The 24,533-nt window shown below is 47.4% G+C and overlaps 1 protein-coding gene across 1 annotated transcript in view; it reads right to left on the reverse strand.

Annotated features, from left to right (window-relative positions):
• LAMC1 (laminin subunit gamma 1) overlaps nt 1-24,533 on the reverse strand; it is a 657,035-nt gene that overhangs the window by 425,858 nt on the left and 206,644 nt on the right. The window contains exon 7 of the mRNA XM_069232049.1: nt 18,275-18,373. Within this exon, the coding sequence (XP_069088150.1) occupies nt 18,275-18,373 (99 nt within the window). The remainder of the gene's footprint in view (nt 1-18,274; nt 18,374-24,533) is intronic.

Here is a 24,533-nt window from a genome sequence, read left to right on the forward strand (position 1 = left end):
AGAGTACAAATAGCAGTAGATAGGACCGTTTGCTGATCATGCAGAAGTTAGACACAAAGATATTAAGTATGTACATAAAGAACCGAATGTCTGCAACAACCAATGAATTCTGGGGAGGAGGACGGACATGTGAATTTACATTAGTACATACTACGAACAGATGCTTACAGGGTGTCTAAAACTGCTTTTGTAGCATGTGTGGCCCTACACATACGTGCTCTGCCCAGACCATAAAGCAGTATTACACCCTATCCTGTCCCCACACCCCCAAGCAGTGGTTAGCCCGTGGATGTTGCAGAAGATTGAAACAAGGTCCTTATAACAGCATGACCAACTTTATCTTGTTGGCATGCTAAGACATCCACACAATAATGCTGGGTGAGTGTGTGTAGAGTGGGACAAGTAGCTGCATAAAAAATGTCAGCTATGTGAATATTTCCAAGGAAAGCCACAGTGGCTCCTTTCTTTCATGTGGAATGTGGCCTGAGGGGGATAGGCAAAGTTTTAGCCTTAATGTAGTAGTGTTGCAGACACTAGTGCACCCATGGACTTTTCTAACATCTCGTCCACTTCTGGACTCTTCCCAGTGGGCCAACAGGCAAGAGGATGGATGGACAGTGCCCCCGCACCAAGATGCCCAAAAGAAAGGAGTACCAACACCAGTGTAAAGAAATGGCTCCCTGTTGCAGTTACCCCCCACTTTTTGCCTGATACTGATGCTGACTTGACTGAGAAGTGTGCTGGGACCCTGCTAACCAGGCCCCAGCACCAGTGTTCCTTCACCTAAAATGTACCATTGTATCCACAATTGGCACACCCTGGCATTCAGATAAGTCCCTTGTAACTGGTACTTCTAGTACCAAGGGCCCTGATGCCAAGGAAGGTCTCTAAGGGCTGCAGCATGTCTTATGCCACCCTGGAGACCTCTCACTCAGCACAGACACACTGCTTGCCAGCTTGTGTGTGCTAGGGAGGACAAAACGAGTAAGTCGACATGGCACTCCCCTCAGGGTGCCATGCCAGCCTCTCACTGCCTATGCAGTATAGGTAAGACACCCCTCTAGCAGGCCTTACAGCCCTAAGGCAGGGTGCACTATACCATAGGTCAGGGTACCAGTGCATGAGCATGGTACCCCTACAGTGTCTAAACAAAACCTTAGACATTGTAAGTGCAGGGTAGCCATAAGAGTATATGGTCTGGGAGTCTGTCAAACACGAACTCCACAGCACCATAATGGCTACACTGAAAACTGGGAAGTTTGGTATCAAACTTCTCAGCACAATAAATGCACACTGATGCCAGTGTACATTTTATTGTAAAATACACCACAGAGGGCACCTTAGAGGTGCCCCCTGAAACTTAACCGACTATCTGTGTAGGCTGACTAGTTTTAGCAGCCTGCCACAAACCGAGACATGTTGCTGGCCCCATGGGGAGAGTGCCTTTGTCACTCTGAGGCCAGTAACAAAGCCTGCACTGGGTGGAGATGCTAACACCTCTCCCAGGCAGGAATTGTCACACCTGGCGGTGAGCCTCAAAGGCTCACCTCCTTTGTGCCAACCCAGCAGGACACTCCAGCTAGTGGAGTTGCCCGCCCCCCCCGGCCAGGCCCCACTTTTGGCGGCAAGGCCGGAGAAAATAATGAGAATAACAAGGAGGAGTCACTGGCCAGTCAGGACAGCCCCTAAGGTGTCCTGAGCTGAGGTGACTCTAACTTTTAGAAATCCTCCATCTTGCAGATGGAGGATTCCCCCAATAGGGTTAGGATTGTGACCCCCTCCCCTTGGGAGGAGGCACAAAGAGGGTGTACCCACCCTCAGGGCTAGTAGCCATTGGCTACTAACCCCCCAGACCTAAACACGCCCTTAAATTTAGTATTTAAGGGCTACCCTGAACCCTAGAAAATCAGATTCCTGCAACTACAAGAAGAAGGACTGCCTAGCTGAAAACCCCTGCAGAGGAAGACCAGAAGACGACAACTGCCTTGGCTCCAGAAACTCACCGGCCTGTCTCCTGCATTCCAAAGATCCTGCTCCAGCGACGCCTTCCAAAGGGACCAGCGACCTCGACATCCTCTGAGGACTGCCCCTGCTTCGAAAAGACAAGAAACTCCCGAGGACAGCGGACCTGCTCCAAGAAAAGCTGCAACTTTGTTTCCAGCAGCTTTAAAGAACCCTGCAAGCTCCCCGCAAGAAGCGTGAGACTTGCAACACTGCACCCGGCCGCCCCCGCGCCGCTGAGGGTGAAATTTCTGTGTGGACCTGTGTCCCCCCCGGTGCCCTACAAAACCCCCCTGGTCTGCCCTCCGAAGACGCGGGTACTTACCTGCAAGCAGACCGGAACCGGGGCACCCCCTTCTCTCCATTCTAGCCTATGTGTTTTGGGCACCACTTTGAACTCTGCACCTGACCGGCCCTGAGCTGCTGGTGTGGTGACTTTGGGGTTGCTCTGAACTCCCAACGGTGGGCTACCTTGGACCAAGAACTAAGCCCTGTAAGTGTCTTACTTACCTGGTTAACCTAACAAATACTTACCTCCCCTAGGAACTGTGAAAATTGCACTAAGTGTCCACTTTTAAAACAGCTATTTGTGAATAACTTGAAAAGTATACATGCAATTTTGATGATTTGAAGTTCCTAAAGTACTTACCTGCAATACCTTTCGAATGAGATATTACATGTAGAATTTGAACCTGTGGTTCTTAAAATAAACTAAGAAAAGATATTTTTCTATATAAAAACCTATTGGCTGGATTTGTCTCTGAGTGTGTGTACCTCATTTATTGCCTATGTGTATGTACAACAAATGCTTAACACTACTCCTTGGATAAGCCTACTGCTCGACCACACTACCACAAAATAGAGCATTAGTATTATCTCTTTTTAACACTATTTTACCTCTAAGGGGAACCCTTGGACTCTGTGCATGCTATTCCTTACTTTGAAATAGCACATACAGAGCCAACCTCCTACATTGGTGGATCAGCGGTGGGGTACAAGACTTTGCATTTGCTGGACTACTCAGCCAATACCTGATCACACGACAAATTCCAAAATTGTCATTAGAAATTGATTTTTGCAATTTGAAAAGTTTTCTAAATTCTTAAAAGACCTGCTAGGGCCTTGTGTTAGATCCTGTTTAGCATTTCTTTTAGAGTTTAAAAGTTTGTAAAAGTTTGAATTAGATTCTAGAACCAGTTGTAGATTCTTAAAAAGTATTCCAACTTTTAGAAGCAAAATGTCTAGCACAGATGTGACTGTGGTGGAACTCGACACCACACCTTACCTCCATCTTAAGATGAGGGAGCTAAGGTCACTCTGTAAAATAAAGAAAATAACAATGGGCCCCAAACCTACCAAAATACAGCTCCAGGAGCTTTTGGCAGAGTTTGAAAAGGCCAACCCCTCTGAGGGTGGCAACTCAGAGGAAGAGGATAGTGACTTGGAGGAAAATTCCCCCCTACCAGTACTATCTAGGGAGAACAGGGTCCCTCAAACCCTGACTCCAAAAATAATAGTCAGAGATGCTGGTTCCCTCACAGGAGAGACCAACACCTCTGAAATCACTGAGGATAACTCCAGTGAAGATGACCCCCTGTTAGCCAGGATGGTCAAAAGATTGGCTTTGGAAAAGCAGCTCCTAGCCATAGAAAGGGAAAGAAAAGAGATGGGCCTAGGTCCCATCGATGGTGGCAGCAACTTAAATAGGGTCAGAGATTCTCCTGATATCCTAAAAATCCCCAAAGGGATTGTAACAAAATATGAAGATGGTGATGACATCACCAAATGGTTCACAGCTTTTGAGAGGGCTTGTGTAACCAGAAAAGTAAACAGATCTCACTGGGGTGCTCTCCTTTGGGAAATGTTCACTGGAAAGTGTAGGGATAGACTCCTCACACTCTCTGGAAAAGATGCAGAATCTTATGACCTCATGAAGGGTACCCTGATTGAGGGCTTTGGATTCTCCACTGAGGAGTATAGAATTAGATTCAGGGGGGCTCAAAAATCCTCGAGCCAGACCTGGGTTGATTTTGTAGACTACTCAGTAAAAACACTAGATGGTTGGTTAACTGGAAATGAAGTGTGTGACTATGTTGGGCTTTATAATTTGTTTATGAAAGAACACATTTTAAGTAACTGCTTCAATGAAAAGTTGCATCAGTATCTGGTAGACCTAGGTCCAATTTCTCCCCAAGAATTGGGAAAGAAGGCAGACCACTGGGTCAAGACTAGGGTAACCAAAACTTCCACTGGGGGTGACCAAAAGAAAGGGGTTACAAAAACTCCCCAGGAGAAAGTGGGTGACACTAGAAACAAAGAAAAAGAGTCCTCTGTAGGCCCCCAAAAACCAGAACAGGTGGGTGGGCCCCAAGACACAACCCAAAACAAAGGTGGGTACCAGGGTAAGAACTGGGATGCCACTAAGGCATGGTGCCACAACTGTAAACAGTCTGGGCACCACACCAAGGACACTTCTTGTCCCAAAAACAAACCCCAGAACAAAATTCCAGGGGTAACCAGTGTAGCCATGGGAGATGACTCCTCAGATGAGGAGGTCTTCATAGCCTTCAACTGGAAACAGGGCCCAACAGGTGAGTTGGAGATTCCGGAGGGAAGTAGACACTTCCACCACCTACTGGTGAATGGAATCCCAACCACTGCCCTGAGAGACACTTGTGCCAGTCACACTATTGTGCATGACAGGCTGGTGCTCTCAAACCAGTACATCCCAGGTGAGACTGCCAGGGTAAGAGTTAGCCTAGACAGGGTCACTAAGAGGCCTGTGGCTTTAGTGCCCATAGAAGTGGGTGGCACTCTTAGCTGGAGAAGGGTAGTAGTCAGTACAGACCTCCCCCTTGATTGTCTCCTTGGAAATGACTGCCCAGAGGTTAGTCAGAGCCCAAGAGAGGAACTGGTCCAGTGCCAGTCCTCTCCCAAGGATTCTGGAAATCCTGCCTCTGCAGTAAATGCAAGCAGGCCCCAGGAGAAGAAGAAAAGAAAACAGAGTAGGAAGGGTGGACAACCTTTAGCCAAGGTTACAGCAAGCCAGGGAGATTCTGCTCCAGTAGGGGAGAACTCCAAAAATGGCCCTGATAAAGTCCAACCTGACCCACAAGAAGTCCTGGCTAGTCAGGCAACTGTTAAACCTGAGTGGGTGGCTCCTCAGCTAACAGAAGAAAGAGTGGAAGAAGGGTGTTTACTACAAAATGTGGTAACCCCCCACTCCAATACAGCAGACAGGCACCCTGAACCCAAAGAAGCCTGTAACTTAGCCCCTTCCCTTGTAGGTGAAGAGCTAAAGGTGTGGTTCTGGGCACTGACAGCTGTCAGTGGCCTCTGCTGGGTGTTAGCCTTTATGGCTGCACTATCCTTGGCATGGTGGTCAGACCCCATGCCAAATAGCAAGTTAGGCCCCCTGACCCTGTTGGTCATGGTGGGGTTACTCCAGCTCTGGGTAACCTCTTTGGGTAAGCTAGGGATGACCCTGGCTAAGATAAGATTAGCAGAGGTGGATACCTCTAAACCCAAAATAAAAAGAATGGGTGGAGACATTGAAGAGGCAGACAAGAGGCAATTCAGACTAGGTCCTATCACTGTGGAAGTGGGTCAGTTCCCCAAAGGGAATGACCTGAACAGAAGGATGTAAGGCAGAGTAGGCCCTGCAACTAACCAGCCTATTTCTCCTACTCTTCCTCGCCTGACAGACTAGGAAGACTCTCCCAGCTTGGGCTGAGTCTCCTGGCCTGTGGGCTGGGGGGGGCTTGTGTAAAGAAATGGCTCCCTGTTGCAGTTACCCCCCACTTTTTGCCTGATACTGATGCTGACTTGACTGAGAAGTGTGCTGGGACCCTGCTAACCAGGCCCCAGCACCAGTGTTCCTTCACCTAAAATGTACCATTGTATCCACAATTGGCACACCCTGGCATTCAGATAAGTCCCTTGTAACTGGTACTTCTAGTACCAAGGGCCCTGATGCCAAGGAAGGTCTCTAAGGGCTGCAGCATGTCTTATGCCACCCTGGAGACCTCTCACTCAGCACAGACACACTGCTTGCCAGCTTGTGTGTGCTAGTGAGGACAAAACGAGTAAGTCGACATGGCACTCCCCTCAGGGTGCCATGCCAGCCTCTCACTGCCTATGCAGTATAGGTAAGACACCCCTCTAGCAGGCCTTACAGCCCTAAGGCAGGGTGCACTATACCATAGGTCAGGGTACCAGTGCATGAGCATGGTACCCCTACAGTGTCTAAACAAAACCTTAGACATTGTAAGTGCAGGGTAGCCATAAGAGTATATGGTCTGGGAGTCTGTCAAACACGAACTCCACAGCACCATAATGGCTACACTGAAAACTGGGAAGTTTGGTATCAAACTTCTCAGCACAATAAATGCACACTGATGCCAGTGTACATTTTATTGTAAAATACACCACAGAGGGCACCTTAGAGGTGCCCCCTGAAACTTAACCGACTATCTGTGTAGGCTGACTAGTTTTAGCAGCCTGCCACAAACCGAGACATGTTGCTGGCCCCATGGGGAGAGTGCCTTTGTCACTCTGAGGCCAGTAACAAAGCCTGCACTGGGTGGAGATGCTAACACCTCTCCCAGGCAGGAATTGTCACACCTGGCGGTGAGCCTCAAAGGCTCACCTCCTTTGTGCCAACCCAGCAGGACACTCCAGCTAGTGGAGTTGCCCGCCCCCCCCGGCCAGGCCCCACTTTTGGCGGCAAGGCCGGAGAAAATAATGAGAATAACAAGGAGGAGTCACTGGCCAGTCAGGACAGCCCCTAAGGTGTCCTGAGCTGAGGTGACTCTAACTTTTAGAAATCCTCCATCTTGCAGATGGAGGATTCCCCCAATAGGGTTAGGATTGTGACCCCCTCCCCTTGGGAGGAGGCACAAAGAGGGTGTACCCACCCTCAGGGCTAGTAGCCATTGGCTACTAACCCCCCAGACCTAAACACGCCCTTAAATTTAGTATTTAAGGGCTACCCTGAACCCTAGAAAATCAGATTCCTGCAACTACAAGAAGAAGGACTGCCTAGCTGAAAACCCCTGCAGAGGAAGACCAGAAGACGACAACTGCCTTGGCTCCAGAAACTCACCGGCCTGTCTCCTGCATTCCAAAGATCCTGCTCCAGCGACGCCTTCCAAAGGGACCAGCGACCTCGACATCCTCTGAGGACTGCCCCTGCTTCGAAAAGACAAGAAACTCCCGAGGACAGCGGACCTGCTCCAAGAAAAGCTGCAACTTTGTTTCCAGCAGCTTTAAAGAACCCTGCAAGCTCCCCGCAAGAAGCGTGAGACTTGCAACACTGCACCCGGCGACCCCGACTCGGCTGGTGGTGATCCAACACCTCAGGAGGGACCCCAGGACTACTCTGATACTGTGAGTACCAAAACCTGTCCCCCCTGAGCCCCCACAGCGCCGCCTGCAGAGAGAATCCCGAGGCTTCCCCTGACCGCGACTCTTTGAACCTAAAGTCCCGACGCCTGGGAGAGACCCTGCACCCGCAGCCCCCAGGACCTGAAGGACCGGACTTTCACTGGAGAAGTGACCCCCAGGAGTCCCTCTCCCTTGCCCAAGTGGAGGTTTCCCCGAGGAATCCCCCCCTTGCCTGCCTGCAGCGCTGAAGAGATCCCGAGATCTCTCATAGACTAACATTGCGAACCCGACGCTTGTTTCTACACTGCACCCGGCCGCCCCCGCGCCGCTGAGGGTGAAATTTCTGTGTGGACCTGTGTCCCCCCCGGTGCCCTACAAAACCCCCCTGGTCTGCCCTCCGAAGACGCGGGTACTTACCTGCAAGCAGACCGGAACCGGGGCACCCCCTTCTCTCCATTCTAGCCTATGTGTTTTGGGCACCACTTTGAACTCTGCACCTGACCGGCCCTGAGCTGCTGGTGTGGTGACTTTGGGGTTGCTCTGAACCCCCAACGGTGGGCTACCTTGGACCAAGAACTAAGCCCTGTAAGTGTCTTACTTACCTGGTTAACCTAACAAATACTTACCTCCCCTAGGAACTGTGAAAATTGCACTAAGTGTCCACTTTTAAAACAGCTATTTGTGAATAACTTGAAAAGTATACATGCAATTTTGATGATTTGAAGTTCCTAAAGTACTTACCTGCAATACCTTTCGAATGAGATATTACATGTAGAATTTGAACCTGTGGTTCTTAAAATAAACTAAGAAAAGATATTTTTCTATATAAAAACCTATTGGCTGGATTTGTCTCTGAGTGTGTGTACCTCATTTATTGCCTATGTGTATGTACAACAAATGCTTAACACTACTCCTTGGATAAGCCTACTGCTCGACCACACTACCACAAAATAGAGCATTAGTATTATCTCTTTTTACCACTATTTTACCTCTAAGGGGAACCCTTGGACTCTGTGCATGCTATTCCTTACTTTGAAATAGCACATACAGAGCCAACCTCCTACAACCAGGGAACCGGATGCAGAGGGAAGAACACAGGGAGTAGTGGTTGGAGTTTGTGTGATTCAGACCCCTTCCCAGTGGACCCCGAAGAATCCAGCAAACAAGAGGAAGGTAAGAGGGTGCCTTCCACGCAAGGATACCCAGAAGACTGAAGTACCTACACCAGGGACCCAGAAGCAGAGGGAAGAAGGTGCTCTCTGAAGAATGTGGATGCCTCGGATTGTCCAGCTTCTGTCATGACCAGCGGACCAGGCCAGTGGAACCAATTCCAGATATGGAAGACCTGCAAAGGAAGGGGACAGAGTCCAGCACCCTTGAAGGTGCCCAAGTGGTGCAGGTGGCAATGCTCACCCTCCTGAAGGGGAAGTTCCTGCAAGTCAGTGAAGGAAGAAGTTCAGCTGTGGGGTCCAGGGGCTGCAGAAGGTCCCAGGAGTCGCCTACAAGCTGTCCCTTGCCAGAATGCAGGAGGGTCAGTGACCGGCCATGTCACTAACAAGCATTGGAAAATGAAAACAGGAGCCGAAGTCGAGTTTGCTAGGTTTTGGGGACTGGCAAGGTCCAAGAGACTCTACCCAGAAGGGGGAGTCGGGGTTGGACCTCAGCACACAGGAAGGCCAGCCAAAGTCATTGGAGCCCCCTTGAGTGGCCCACTGGTGACGGACACAGGGAGTAACAAGGAGGCCTGACCAGAACAATAAAACACAAGCCTCACATTGCAGGAGCTGCAGGACAAGGGCTGATCTTTGGACTGCAGAGTGCTGGAGGCCGGGGCCTCACGGTCCGACGAAGATCTCCTGGAGCAACAGTCAACAAACCTTCGCGAGTGCAGACGCCAGTCGAGTGGAAGGTAGAAAAAACAGTCTCCAAAGTAGGATAGAAGATAAGCAGGACCCAGAGAGGCCACGGACTCGCCACCCATGAAGCAAGATCTTCAGATGTCCAAGCGTATCAGACCCCACCAACCAGTCGACGTTGTCTTGAGGTGCCTGCACATGCAGGGGAGTGACTTCTTCACTCCAAGGGAGATTCCTTCATGCTTCCTGGCACAAACAGAGTGCTTGTGACCCTGGAGGATGCACAGCCTTGGATGTTGCAGAGTTCTAGCAGGATCCAGACAAACAATGGTGCAGTGGGGGCCTTCCCACTAGAAACAGACTTAAGACCAGCGCAGTTCCAGAAGATGTTTTGCAGAGAGTTCCTTGTAGAGTCTTGTTTGACGAATCTGAGGATCCATCTGTAAGGGAGCCCTTAAGTAACTCTAAAAGGGGGCTGGTCACTCAGCAGTGACCCACCTATCAGAGGGGGTCAGGGACGTCATCTACCTGGCCTAACCAGTCAGATGCTCCCAGGCACCTCTGCACATCAGATTTCCAAAATGGCAAAATCAAGTGGCCACCTGTCAGAGATCTGTGCACCTCCCTAGGGGAGGAGCTGAACAGTGTAGTTTCACCCCAGAGCAGGAACCAGGGGTTCCTGAACTGGTGCAAACCGGATTATGCAAGGAGGGCATCAAATGTGCCCTTCAAAGCAGTCTGGTGGCACTCAGAGGCCACCCCACCCCAGCCTTAGACACCTAATACACAGGGAGAGGTGGTCACACCTCTCCCTTACAGGAAATCCTTTGTTCTGTTCCTCTGGCCTGAGCCTGGCTCACCAGCAGGATGGCAAAACAGTGTCTGGGGTCAGCAGCAGCATGGGTGGCAGTTAGAACCCATAGGACTGCATAGGTGAACTGGGGGATCCCCTAGGGAACACCCAGAGTACATGGCATCATGCTATTAGCACTGGAATCAGTATAGTTGCATGATTCCAACATGTCTGATACCAAACATGCCTAGGTTTGGAGTGGCCATTATGTAGTTGAACTACTCATGTTGACCAGTGTCCACTACATACCTTAAGATGGCATACTGCACTTCGAGTACAGCAATTGGCCTGGGGTCTGTAGGAGTACTCTGCTCATGCAGGGGCGCCCTCACACTTAGAGACATGCACCCTGCCCTTGGGCTGAAGGGCCTACCAGAGGGGTGAGTTATAATGTCTAAGTGCAGTGGTTAGGTTTGGCAGTGAAAAGCTGCATGCACCTTTTCACACAGGCTACAATGGCAGGCCTGTAGTCACAGTTTGCATGGGCTCCCATGGGTGACATAATACATGCTGCGGACCATGAGGGACCCCTGGTGTACCAATGCCCTGGGTACCTAGATACCGTATATTAGGGACTTACCTGGGTGCACCAGTATGCCAATTGTGGGTGTGAAAGGTTACCAACTAAATTTGGGGGTAGGGCACTGGTTAGCAGGATACCAGTGAACTAAAGTCCAAACACACGTGATATCAGGCAAAAAGTGTCAGTAACTGTGCAAGAAAGATGGCACTTTCCAACAAATGGAATGTTAAGAAGGTGCTGTAGCACCTCCGGTTTGACCCCGCATATGCAAAGAACAATGCCATAAAAGCAGGATGCCAGTGTTTACACTGTGGGAGGCAATATCTGCTGCATCTATCCCAGACTGAATATTCACTTTGGAAATAGGTTTCCCCTTTGCAACTAGTTCCTCAACCTACCTATTACAGGTCTCTGAAAAGGAGCTGTACAAAAGCCATTTCCTTCAAAATGTAGCTGTCGTATCTCAAGAGCAAACCTACTGAGTTGACGATCCACAACTGGGTAGTTGTCCTTGTTCCAACACTTTGCTAGCTTCTTACACTCCCTATCTGGTGTGGGGAGGGGAGTGTCGCCTATTACTAAGGCAGATACCCGCTTCTTTGCAGTTCTTCTGGGAGGTTTTGATTATGTCCTTACGCATTCATACCAAATTAACTACATTTTTTGAGAGGGTTTCAACTAAAGAGTCATCATCTTGATTTACATGCAATGTTAGATGCCGTCCCGCATTTTGCATAACTGCATGATGTGGCTTGGATGGATAACGTTCAGGGTCAGGCTCATCTTGTGGGCCAATGTTCTATTCATCCAGTGGGTTGTCCCCAGCTCCTCCCCCAGCAGGATAAGGGTCTCCCTTCTCCACAATGACAAATGTGGACAGACTCCCCTGGGGACACTGTGGAGAGGATTGGGATATGGACGTGGGAGAGGGAGTAGGGGTGGTGGGGTTAAGTGCTTGGGTGTAGAAGGCAGTGAAAAAGGGCTTGTAGCCTTGTCCTTCCATCTCTTAATCAATGGGGTCATTGTTTCTCAAAGGCTAGTTCTTCCTCGAAGGACAGCTTCTGTTTTTTTAGGGATTGGAGGCAAATTACTTGAGACTTTGCCCATCAGTGACTTGGTAGAAATTTGGCTCTCCCAGAGGATAAAAAAGGTGATTTTGTTGAGTAATCAGTTTTTCTGCTAGTCTTTCAAGGATGGGATCCTTGTATCCCTCAGATCTCTGCATAAAGGGTCCGTTACTGGACCCGGAGTACTGTTTTAGCACAAACTTCGGCCCCAAAGGTGGAGCGCTGGCAGCCTACATGGGTAAGGATGTTGAGGTGTGGTAATATTTAGACACTTATCCTTGGGAGCATGCTTGACTTTGAAGCTTATCTCAATGTCCACCAAGCCCAAAGGTGGCAATGAATCGGGTGCTGAGGCTTTCTTCCTCAAGTCTTCAGGCCCCGATGCCAGACTCTTTGTGCTCTACCTTGGCACTAGAGAGATAAGGTGGGTGGGGGTTCAAGTGGCACTTGGCAACGGGGTGTTACTCACAGCAGGCCACATCTTGTTCACTGAAGATATCAAGCATCTCGATGGATGATAGTTTGTTGCATTTGTGCCCCTCTTCTTACCCTTCTGTACTTTTGAGTATTTTAACAGCAATACAGGACTGTCGGGAGAATTCACTGTGCTTGAGGGAGAGACAGATGGCTGAAAAAAATGTAATCTAAGGGTGGAGCTGTGCCCATGCACATTGTAGATAAAGGAGGAGTCTCACAGTTCAAAGAAAAAACAACTTGTATGTCGAGCTCAACACTAGATGGCAGGAGTATGTAAAGTATGTGCCTTACAGGCAAACGTGCTACAAACATATGGATTTTGGAAGATCTTTTGTATACTTTTTCAAAAACTATTTATAGCTCCAGATACATCCATTAGATGGCAGAAAAATGCACATCAGAAGGAACTGCAACATTCACACGGCAAAACCCATAAAGAAAGATACTCTTTGCTGTGGCAAATCTGTAAGAGAAGACAGTCGCAGGATGTGATAGACTCCCACTGTGTCACAGATTAAAGCTGAACCAATCACATCCATGTGATTAATAAGTGCAAAACAAGCTTCAGTAACAAAAACGCCTGTAAACTGTAGATGGTGTTTTAGATGCAGAGTGTCCGGATATTGCCTCCGAGCAGTAGGGTGCTATTCTCTATGAACCATGGTGATTAAATTACTTACTTTCTGCAATTCTATTCTGGTGGATACTATATCTTAGCACTGATACCTCCCCTTATGAATGTCCATATATGCCAGAGTGGATACAGAAACTCTTAGTGGCAGCTTTACAGCAGTGCCAAATAAGACCACACAACTCCAGTCACGGATACATTTGTTCCAAAAACAAAAACTCCAACCTTTAAATGCTCCCTACCTAAAAACCAGGCATCAGCTTTCACTTCCACCAGAGGCCTGCGAAGACACACCAAACATGCTTTCTTGTAACAAAATTGTTTTTTTTACCAGTAGAAATAGTTTTGCAGCCTGAAGAGTTTTCTGGATTCACATACTGTGCATCATTCCGCCAAATAGTGGTTGGATCCGGAATAGTCTATTTCTTGGTTTTTTTTCTTCTTCTCTTTTGGGAGTCAACCACCATTTAGTGCTTGGTCTGTCCCTTGTATGATGTCAGATGGCGTCCCAGAAGTTCCTGTGCGTGGTAGCCATCTTCTGAATCTTTTTTTTTGCTTGCTTTTATGTGCATCAGACTTCTTCCCCACCTGTTTGTCCTGCCCTCATTTCTGGGGAACTGGGTGGGTCACATGTGAATCCAGAAAACCTCAGGCTGCAAAACTATTCCTACTAGTAAGTAACCATTTCGTTTTGCAGCACAAGTCCTTTTATGGATTCACATGCTGTGCATCAAATTGTGTAGCGATTCTCCCCTTTATTTGGGCTGGCTGGGTTGAAACGATGAGCTTGCAAACAGGTGCTGTAGTATCTTCTGTCCCACTTAGGCTCCTTTGCACATTTGAATGTCCACACAATGTTCTGTGAATGTGTGTGGGGATTCCCATGTTGCTGCTGCGCTAATAGTATCTGAGTACATTCGCCATTAAAGCTAGTGTTGCACCCTTTTTTCTTGTAGTGTGCTTTTGGACAGTGAGGCAGTTGTTTGCCAGCTGCTGTGTAGCATGTTTGTATTGTTTCCATAATCCATTGTGCTATAGTCCCCTTTGTGCAGGGGAATCCTTTACTAGATTTGGCATATAAGAAACAGTTGGTTCCCTTTGCGGAGCCGCTTGGTCTCCTCCAAGAACTATATTAGTGCCCTGTTTATGTCCAGTGTATGTAGATTTCTTTCCAGTTGTGTTTGTGGGTTCTTAAAGACGACTGGCAACTGTATTGTTTGGCTGACATGGAATTTGCTCACCACGAATGTAGTAATTGAGGATTTGTTCTGAGAACTACCTTGTCCTTGTGAAATAGGCTAATCCTGTTTCCTGCCTATACATTGCTTCTAGGGTATTATTTCCTGTGCACCAATAGAAGGGCTCTCTTCCATTTTGATGCACAGCATCTTCTTGTTGGTTTTCTCGCTTCCTTTAGTATCTCCATGGTTCTGGGTGGTAGGTTTAAGTGTCTGAATTCTCTGTATTCAGGCGCCCTGCTGCACGATTGAGTGTCGCTGGTTCCTGGTGCAGCACTTGCCCCTTCAGCATTGTGAGCAGGTCCCGTTCCGCTTTGGTCTCTATCATCTGTCCCTTGGACAGCTCGAGTAGGTTTGAATACCATGCTTGCCTGGCCCACTGAGGGGCTATCAGGATGAGATTTGTCCCTGGTTTCCTGTCCTTCTCCAGTGCCTCTGGTATTAGGGGAAATCGGTGGAAAGGTGTAGGCAAATCTCCCTGACCAGTTTAGTGCCAGCGGATTTCCTTTTGACTGGTGGTGTGGAAAATTCAAGGCAAAGTGTTGGCATTTTTCTGTTTTCTGCCAATGCGAACAAGTCTATTGTTTGATGTGCCAAAAATCCCAAAGATTTTTTTCTAGGCTCCTTTGTTTTATCTCCCATTCGTGAGGGCTACTTTCCTGTCTGCCTCTATGTTGTCCTTCCCTAGTTGGTGGACTGTTTGTAAGTTAATCCCCTGTGGTATCGCCCAATTCCATGCTTCCTGGGCCAGCTTGCTTAGGGTGAACGATTTTGTACACCCTGGTTGTTTCGGATAAAACGTTGTTGTATTGTGTTTTTGGATTAGTACTGTCTTTCCTGATATTTGCGTTTGAAATGCTTTCAGGGCCAGTTGCACTGTTTTCAGTTCTAGGCAACTGATGTGTTTTATAACATCTGTCTTGTTCCAATGGACTCGGATTCTTAAAATGTCTGTTTGTGCTCCACATCCCTTGTGGGATGCGTCCGTTGTGAGGGAGTTGCTGTTTCAAAGGTCTTCCCCTGGTAATTTGTTTGGATGCCCACCACTGTATCTCCTTCTGTATTCTCTCCGTTACAACCACTAGATCCTCCCAATTCCCGGTGGTTTGGAATGGAATGGTCGCATGTGGAGCCTCACATGGGGTATGAGGGGAATGCATGATGCAATCTTGCCCATCAACTTCATGACTGTCCTCACTGTCAGATTTTCCCTTGTGGTAAAGGGGGGTTTGCTCTGATTGCTTGTACTCTCCTCTGGGCAGGGTAAGCTTGTGCTTTCCTTACATTGAGTCTGGCTCCTAGGAAGATCTTTTCTTCCTGTGGTTTTGTGTTAAAAAAAAAAGTCACAGCTTCTCCTCTGCTTCCAGGCCCAACAGAAGAAAAAAAGAATCTGAAGGTCGCTACCACACACAGGAACTTCCGAGGCACGGTCTCATACAGGGGACATATCAAGCACCAATGTTGGTCGACAAGACCCAAAGGAGAAAAAAAATGAAAGAGAATAAAAACCGAAAAAGACAATTCCAGACCCAACCATTAGATGGCAGAAGGATGCAGAGCATGTGAATCCAGAAAAGTATTCATGCTGCAAACGTATTCTTCATGTAGTGAGTTTTAAAAATGTGAACTGGCATTAAAAAAATTAAAAAAATGAACAAAAAAATACAACATACATTAGCCAATATAACCTCCACTAGGCTGTTAAATTATTATTATTATTTTTGGGGGGGTGGGGATAGGGGTGGGTGGAAAGTCCATTTTATTTTTTAAAGTGCTCCAGGATCCCTTGTCTGGGTAGGACTATTTCAGTGGTGAGATTTCCTGAAGGTGAATGACCAATATGGAAGGCTGACCTCACCTTTGCCAAAAATGTGGGCAAAGATAAGGCACCAACTTGTTTGGGGAACCACATTAACGGGCAGCCAGACCAACAGAGCCAGTAACTGACCAACCATACCATCCAAAGTAATTGCCACCTAAAATGTAGTCTTCAGAACAAAGAAGAATGCAGCCATGCATTGATTCACATGAAAGAGCATAAGGAAAGTCAGGCCAAGTTTAAATTTCACTTTGGAACTATGACAACTATGGCTCTAAGCATGTACAATCTTGTTACAAACTATCAGCTGGGGCAATCAGAGCAAAGGCGGCTGGTCAGGAAGACATAGAAAGGCATACATTACAGACTAGTACCATTTCACCGCAAAGATTACCAAACCTTGACTGAGAGGGGGCAAATAATAGAACATCCAATAGGTGAGCCTTGACTGGGTCAAAGTCATGACTCAGACACCAAGAGAAAGAGGCAGACAGGTTTTCCAGCAGCTCGAATGACATTTGCCACATGTGATGGTTTGACAATGTATAATTTGCACCGCTCAATCTCAAAGCATTGGCTCACAGAGTTCAAGCATTGGGAGAGGAGGTGACCATGCTGCTACAAGAGCATATCTCTCGCTGGAACAGGAAGCCAATGCAGAATTACAGCAGATCAGGTTTCCTCAAAGTCCCTTCCACATACAGGATCACAAGAATCGGGTGTGTGTCATCCTTGCACAATTTATGCAGCACACACAAAACAACTAGAAGCCGAGAAAAGTGTGAAGTAGGCTCAGTTTCCATCTCAAGTAATATGCATCTCCAAGATAGTACTTTGGTGTAAAGTGCAGGCCACGGAAAAAGAGGCACTTAGTATTGAGAGCCGAGGCAAAATGTTTGATGTGAGGATGCCCCGACTGAAAAAATATTTAACTCACTACCTCAGGCTGAAGCTCCAGTCTCCTGTCTTCGAAAGACAGTGTACTCAAAGAATGAGCCCACGCATAAATTATAACTGCCAGGAATGCTGCCAGTGAATAACCTCTGTGCATAAGAAATCACTGCCACAAAGGCAGAGCCTCCAAGCACACACTCTGAGACCCGACTCACCTTTTCTTGTTAAGGTAACGCACTGTGGCAGTATTATCGACAGGAACTTTCCTAACATGATATGGATGAGTGAAGTGCATTAAGAGCTTGGCAGATAGCCCACTGATTCGATAAATAATGCAGGTTATGATAATGCAATGGCATGAGACCAGCTGTGTTTATCCTATTGTCCTGGTGATCTTTTCAAATCACTATCTACTGTTCCTTCGGGCGATGCATGAAACACGACTTAGCTTTCAATTGTGATTTTGTATGTCGTTAGGGATTACTAAGATTTGGTTCTCTGTTTCTTGATTAACAGCACCTTCTGTGGAGGCAGAGCCTTAATAGCTGGGTCCAAACCAATAGTATGGCCTCATGTATCGGCGATGAATAACTGACACTCCGAAGGCCGCAAAATCCGCCTCCCAATCTGGGTTTCCTCCTGTGGCTTTTTTACCTTGACTTCAGTCTTTACGGTACCTAGAACCAATGTGTCCAACGATGTACGTGCAGCACTCTTCTTATAATCTACAAACACTCTATTCTGAAATTCTCCTAGGCTAACTTTTATAGCTCACTTCTTGAAACGTTTGAAGCAACGCAGTACGAGGTGGAATGGATGGGCCCAAAAAAATACAACTGTCACTGGAAGCCATTTTTCTAGCATATAAAGAACATCGGAAATATCACGATATCACTGTCTTCCTAACAAAACTGGGGAAAAAAATCAACAAAGATTTGCTCTAATCAGGTGATAAAAGAAGGTTCCACTTGGCTTTATAAATTAAGAAACAAATACCAGATGGCAAACATCCCACTGGCCCAGTACGCAAAGCAGAAAAAACTAAACTGATCTAAAACTCTCGAAGTTTAAAGATCAGCTGGAAGTATGTTTCAGAAAATGTGACCATACCTCAAAAATGCATATAAACTGGCACTATCTGAGATATAAATTTCATTTATCGAGCAGAAGTAGCTAGTATCTTGATTTCAAAATGTAACAGTGCTGACCAGCGGTGTAAATCTGTTAGTCTAATTTGGGTGGTGTGGCTTAAATACAGAAATGTATTACAAATAGGCCAGGTGAGGTCTTTCATGCTACAAATTAGAACAGTTGGATTCAAATGTGCAGCCTAATACAAGCTGGCATTTCTTAAACTGTGCAAACAGATTTCACTTCCATCTAGCACAAATATGCCACTTTTGTAGTATCGTGTTTACAAAACATGATAGAATTAGTGGCCAAAATACAGATGCCAATGACTGTTTACATTCAGTAAACAAATCAATAAATTAAAACAAAAACAATCAAGTACCCACTAAAAAGACTCACCTCTCGCAGCTAAAGCCCTCCACATTATCTTTGCAGTTACAACGTCCAGTGTCAACATTACACTCATCAGTACTGCCAGCTGGGTTACAGGAGCACGACCTTCAGAAAAGAAACAGGTAATTAGAAATCAAAAGGTACGCTCCATTTTAGGAATTACAGAAGTTGAAAGAAAATTCCTCGTAATTACACAATCCTTTTTGTTAGGTAAAAACATTTTAAGAGGTCTCAAGAGCTACTTTGCCAACACAATTCCTGTAACACAGGTTGAAAGTCTTGTCATATGGACTACTTATGGAGATCAGTTCACCCAAAGGCACCAAGATTCTAAAACTGACTGATGACTAAAGACACCTAGATACACAGGAAAATGTTACTTACCCTGTAAGCATCTGCTCACGGCATGTAGTGCTGTAGAATCAAATGCTGTGCATACTCCTGCCATGTAGTGTTAGGGCCAGATGTGTCAAGATTTTTTTCCTTCGAGGCATTGCGACTCCTCTTGCTGGAAACACACATGGTCATCAATGTCCCTGTTAGCTGGATTTCCAGCACAACAGGTTAGGATGGAATGTGAAGTGAAGCATAGAGATTGTAGGAAGCTGGCCTGGTGTGTGGTGGGTACCTAAGATACTTACACATTATTCCAGGTCCAGGTATCCCCTTATTAGTGTAGGTAGTGTATAGAAGTGAGGCTCTCCAGAGGTAGCTGTGGATGAGCAGCCAAGGCTTATCTAGGAGACATGCAGAGCTCATGCAATACCACTGGGGTCACACAGCACTTACACACATGAAAGAAAACACTCAGTGTTACAAAAATAAGGGTACTTTATACTAGTGACAATTAGCAAAAAGTATTACATATGCAAGCCTTCAGTAGGAGGTAAGTAAGACACCAGATATGTATGTTAGTAATCAGAAATAGGCATAGAAAATGAGAGAAAACAGTGCACATGCAACAGACAATAAATAGTGACCACCACCCGCGATGCAGGATCCACGCAGCTCAGGATGAGAGGAGATCCACATAGACGGTCGCCATTTCAGTTGGTGCCTGCGGATGCAGGGGAGTGACTCTTTCACTCTAAGGGAGATTCCTTCTCGTGTAGACTAAAGACTTGCTGCCCTCAGAGGATGCACAGACAGGTAAATGTTGTAGAAGCTGGAAGGAGCCGCGGACACAATGTTGAAAGTAGAGTCTTCACTGTGGATGCAGACTGTCGGTTCCTGTGGCCAGAAGGCGAAGTAGAGGTTGTAGAGAAGTCCTGCTGGAATCTTGCAAGCTGAATCTGGGACCTGCCCCAGAGAAATACCCTAAATAGCCCACCAAGTGGGATTGGTCACCTAGAAGGGTGACCACCTATCAGGAGGGAGCTGTGACGTCACCTGCCTGACCTGACCTGGCCTTGCCACTCATACTCCCAGGGCCTCTGCCCACCTTGGATTCAAGATGGCAGAATCAAGTGCCCACCTGGAGGAGCTCTGAGCACCACCTCTGTTGTGGTGATGGACAAGGGAGTGATCACTCCCCTTTACGTTGTCCAGTTTGGTGCCAGAGCAGGGACAGTGGATCCCTGGACTGGTACAAACTGATTATACATGAAGGACCCCAAATGTGCTCTTCAAAGCATACCTGTGGCTTGGGGAGGCTACCCCTCCCAAGCCATGTAACACTTATTTCCAAAGAGTGAGGGAATTGCCTCCCTCTTCCAAAGGAAATCCTTTATTTTGCCTTGTTCTGCTTGAGCTGGTCAAGGTGCAGGAGGGCAGAAACCTTTGAGGGGTTGCCTGGAAAACTCCTGAAGACTGGTAGGAGCAATGCTGGGGGTCCTCCAAGGAGCTCCCAGAGTGCATGGAATCATACAACCAATACTGGCAACAGTATTTGGGTATGATTCAGACATGTATGATACCAAACATGCCCAGGTTTGGAGTTACCATTATGAAGCTGCACACAGGTAGTCACCTGTGCCCTGTACACGGGTAAAATGGCTTCCCTGCACTTATGAATGCCAGGGAACAGGAATCTGAGTTTGTAGGTGCCCCACTGCTCATGCAGGGGGGCCCTCACACACAGCTACCTGCACCCTGCCCTCTGGGATAGGAGGGCCTGCCATAGGAGTGACTTGTAGTGAAAGGGTGCATGCACCTGGTCATGCAGGCTGCAATGGCAGGCCTGCAGTCACATTTTAAATGGGCTTCCTGTTGGTGGCATGATACATGCTGCAGCCCATGGGGATCATCAGCGACGTGGGATTCCTCTTCAGTGTGCTGAGAAAGCCTCACTGCGACTGTGCCTGCTGCCTGTGGGGGCTGCCTCCTCTCCTTGCGACTCTCCCAGCTGCTCAGGGTCACATCCGTCTCTCTCCTCCTTGGGTCAAGCCCCCTGGGCCTTACTGGTCTCATTCAGCCTTGCAAACCCTTCTTCTCCAACTCTTGCATTTACCAAGGCTGCTTGTTGATTTTCCAGCACCACTGACTGACTGCATCACGACCAGCGACGTGGGTCACCACTTGCATCACTTCTGTAACTCCTCTTCTGCTCCTGTGCTGCACTGCTGACTTTCTTCATCCACAGTCAACCTGGTCCTGTATACACAAAAAGGGTGGCTAGTGGCTCCTGCCACAGCTGGACATTGCAACTCAAACTGGATTTGGTTCCCTTCTTTCACGCATCCTCTTCTGCCAGGATGCACCTTTGGTTTCTTCCAGTCTTGTCTGGGTCTTGCACAGTCCTATTCCAAATCTCCCTTGGAGGTTGGGGGGAAAACCAGTATCGGGGAGGGGCACCCTGGCACTTACCTTTTGGGGTTCCTAGTTCTTCCAGCTCCCCTCTACTGATTCCGCTTCCTTGGGTGGAGGACTGCCTTTCATATTCCACTTACGTAGTATATGGTGTGGTCTCCCCCCTAGTGCCTTCATTACTTACTATTGCTTTTGCTATTTACCACTGCTTTTTATGCTAATCACTGACTTCTAATGTGTACATAATACTGTGTTTATTTACCTCTTATTGGAGAATTGCCTCTACAGTGTTTTAGAGTTTGTTAAACTATTAAAAAAAAAAGTACCTTTATTTTTGCACCACTGTTTGGTTCTTTCATGTGTGTAAGCCCTATGTGACTATAGTGGTATTGCACACACAAGCTAATAAGGTTATAGCACCATAGGTGCTCACCACACACCAGGCCAGATTCCTACAAGGAGAATACCAACAGCCACAGATGTCCGGGAGGATGGTGGGTGCATGTGGATCTACAGCACTACATGCAATGTACAAATGCTTACAGGGTAAGTAACCATTTCCCGTTTGGTGGGGTTGGGCAGGGGGGTGCGTAGACAGATATACATACTGTGAAGAGACTGTAAAGCAGTCTTCCCAAAAAGTAGCAGCCTGTGGATGTTGTAGGGGATTGGAAAAGTGTATGAAGCACTTTCTGACCAATACTAGCTTGTTGGCGAGCTGGGACATTAACACAGTAATGTTTTGTGAAAGTGCGAGGTGTGGGCCAAATACCTGTTTTGCATCTCAGCTATTGGAGAGTTTTTCAGGAAGGTCATAAAAGCACCTTTCTTCCGAGTGGAGTGGGCAGAGAGAGTCCTCTTTAGCTTTAGCATAGCATGTCTGGATGCATTTGACGATCCAACCAGCAATGCCCAACTTGGATAAAGCCTTCCAATTGGGAGGTTTAGAGAAAGCAACAAAGAGTTGCTGGGTCTTTCTAAATGGTATAGTTCTATCAATGTAGTACATGAGGGCTCACTTTACATTTAAAGTATGAAAAGCCTACCCTGCAACAGAATCAGATTGTGGGGGGGAAAAACTGAAATTTCAGTAGATTGGTTAAGGTGAAAGGAGACACCACTTGAGGGAGAACTTTCGGACTGTACAAAGGGCAACTGTTGGAAATTGCCCCCTCTACACGGTCACCCCCAAAGTTTAACCTTCCTCCTCCTATTTTTGCTTTGTTTGCTTTAGGACCCTGTACACTTTACCACTGCTAACCAGTGCTAAAGTGTTTATCTTCACTACCCTAAACAAGGTTTGATTCACATGTTTACTAAGTGACACTGCGTTCCAGCTAAACAGGTCGCCAGTGGTCTTTCCTTAAAACGAGGTAAAAAGATCTAAGTTGCGACCAATTGGCACACACTATAGTACCTCTGCAGTTCTGCATATACAGCCTTACGGGGGCCAGCTGCCAGCCCGCGCTGCTAACCCCACTGTTCAGCACTCTTACTGGTGAGCTTGGCTCACACCCATAGGAAAGTACCCTCTTTCTTGCATTGTTACCCCCATTTTGCTGCCTGTTGTCAGTGTGTTTGACTGTGTTTACTGGGATTCTGCTGACCGGGACCCCAGTCATTATGCTCTCTCTCTTCTAACTTGGAAACTTATACCATTTCAATCCCATATTTGGCATACTGGTGCCCCATGTAAGTCCCTAGTATATGGTACCCAGGGCATTGGGTACCAGCAGATCCCCATGGGCTGCAGCATGTATTATGCCACTCATAGGGAGCCCACGCAAAGTGTTCTGCGGGCCTGTCATTGCTATGACTGGCCCTTCTAGCCCAGAGGGCAGGGTGTGTGTGAGGGCACCCCTGCACTAACAGAGGTGCCCCCACGAAATCCAGCTCAATTTTCCTGGATACGTGTGTACAGGACCTAGGTCACTTCTTTTGTCCAGCTGCATAATGGTAACTCCGAACCTAGGCATGTTTGGTATCAAATATGTCAGAATCATACTCCATTACTGTTGCAAGTATTGGTAGGATGATTCCATGCACTCTGGGGCTCCTTAGAGAACCCCCAGCATTGCTACAACCAGTTCCTGGCCATTGGAACTGCAGCTGGCCTTCATGGAAGTGAACAAGTCTGCTTCTGGTGGGAAAGCTCCCATTGCAACATTGTTTCTCAGGATCCTGCAAGAATTCTGAAACATCCAAGGCAGTGGATCCTTCAGGGTCACAAGCACTCTGTTTGCACCTGAAAGAAGAAGGAATCTCCCATAGAGTGAAGGAGGCACTCCCCTGCATCTGCAGGCACCTCAAGACAGTGTCGACCGGCTGGTGGGGTCTGCTGGTCCACGAACATCGAAAGGTTCGGCTTTACAGGTGGGGAGTATGTGACATCCTCTGGGTACTGCTGGTCTTCTGACGAACTTGGGAGACTGCAGGCCCCTGCTCCTGCCACAGGACTGGAACCCATGTGCACTGTGACTGTTGCATTCGCCAAGTCTTGTTGACTCTTCCTTCTGGAGATCTTCAGGCAACAAAAAGCCCTGGCCTCCAGCACTCTGCAACCCGAAGATCAGCCCCGGTCCTGCAACTTCTGTGACGTGGGACTTTTTGTGCTGGTCAGGCTTCCTTGTGACTCCCTGTGTCCATCGCCTGTGGGTCTCTCGTGAGGGCTCCATCGACTTCTGCTGACCTTCCTGTGTGCTGAGGGCCAGCCTGGACTTCCCCTCCTGCGTAGACTCCCCAGAACCTTGCTGGCCCCCAAAGCTTTGCAAACACTTCTTCAGCTTCTGTTTGCATTTGCCAGTGCTTGTTGGTAAGCTGGGTGGTCACTGACCCTCCTACAATACCGCGACTGTTGAGGGACAGCTTGTAGGCGACTCCTGGGATCTTCTGCAGCTCATGGACCCCGAAGCTGGACTTCTTCCACCGCAGGGGAGTGGAATTCCTATAGCCCGACTCCCAGGACATATTGTTTGGGGTAAAGGGCAACAAGTTTTCATGTTTATTTTGTCCTTGAGACAAGTAGGCTCAACCCGGTGCAGCACAAACCCTTTGGCTGCCAGTGTAGAGAACCAAATTAAGGATCAGGGAAGGGCACTCTCTGCAGTTACAAAGTAAATTTGTGTTCATATGTTAACACTGTTGGAACCCGTATTCGTGGTTCATTAATGCAAAGCCTTTATTATTAGGGTGTGCGCTCTAAGGAAATGTAAGCTAGGACTGCACTTCTGACAGTGGTTCAGTAAACAAATCTGCAAACACATTTGCAAAGTTTAACATAAGGCTACGTATAATGCTCCCAGAATGCTGTTTGATTGGATGCAACTATTTGGAGAAGCTTCAAAGCAAGGCTGACAAGTTTTTGCTTTCAAATTAAATATTCACAAAAAATGCAACTATGAAAATGTTTTGTTAAACTATTGTGAAATTTTAGTTCCCATTTCTTTGAAGCATCGTCTACTAAAATGTGCTGATGACATGCTAGTAGTCAGAAAAAATATTCATAATGGAAAATCAG

The sequence above is a fragment of the Pleurodeles waltl genome, chromosome 4_2 (genome assembly GCF_031143425.1).
Source record: "Pleurodeles waltl isolate 20211129_DDA chromosome 4_2, aPleWal1.hap1.20221129, whole genome shotgun sequence".
NCBI classification, from domain to species: Eukaryota; Metazoa; Chordata; class Amphibia; order Caudata; family Salamandridae; genus Pleurodeles; species Pleurodeles waltl.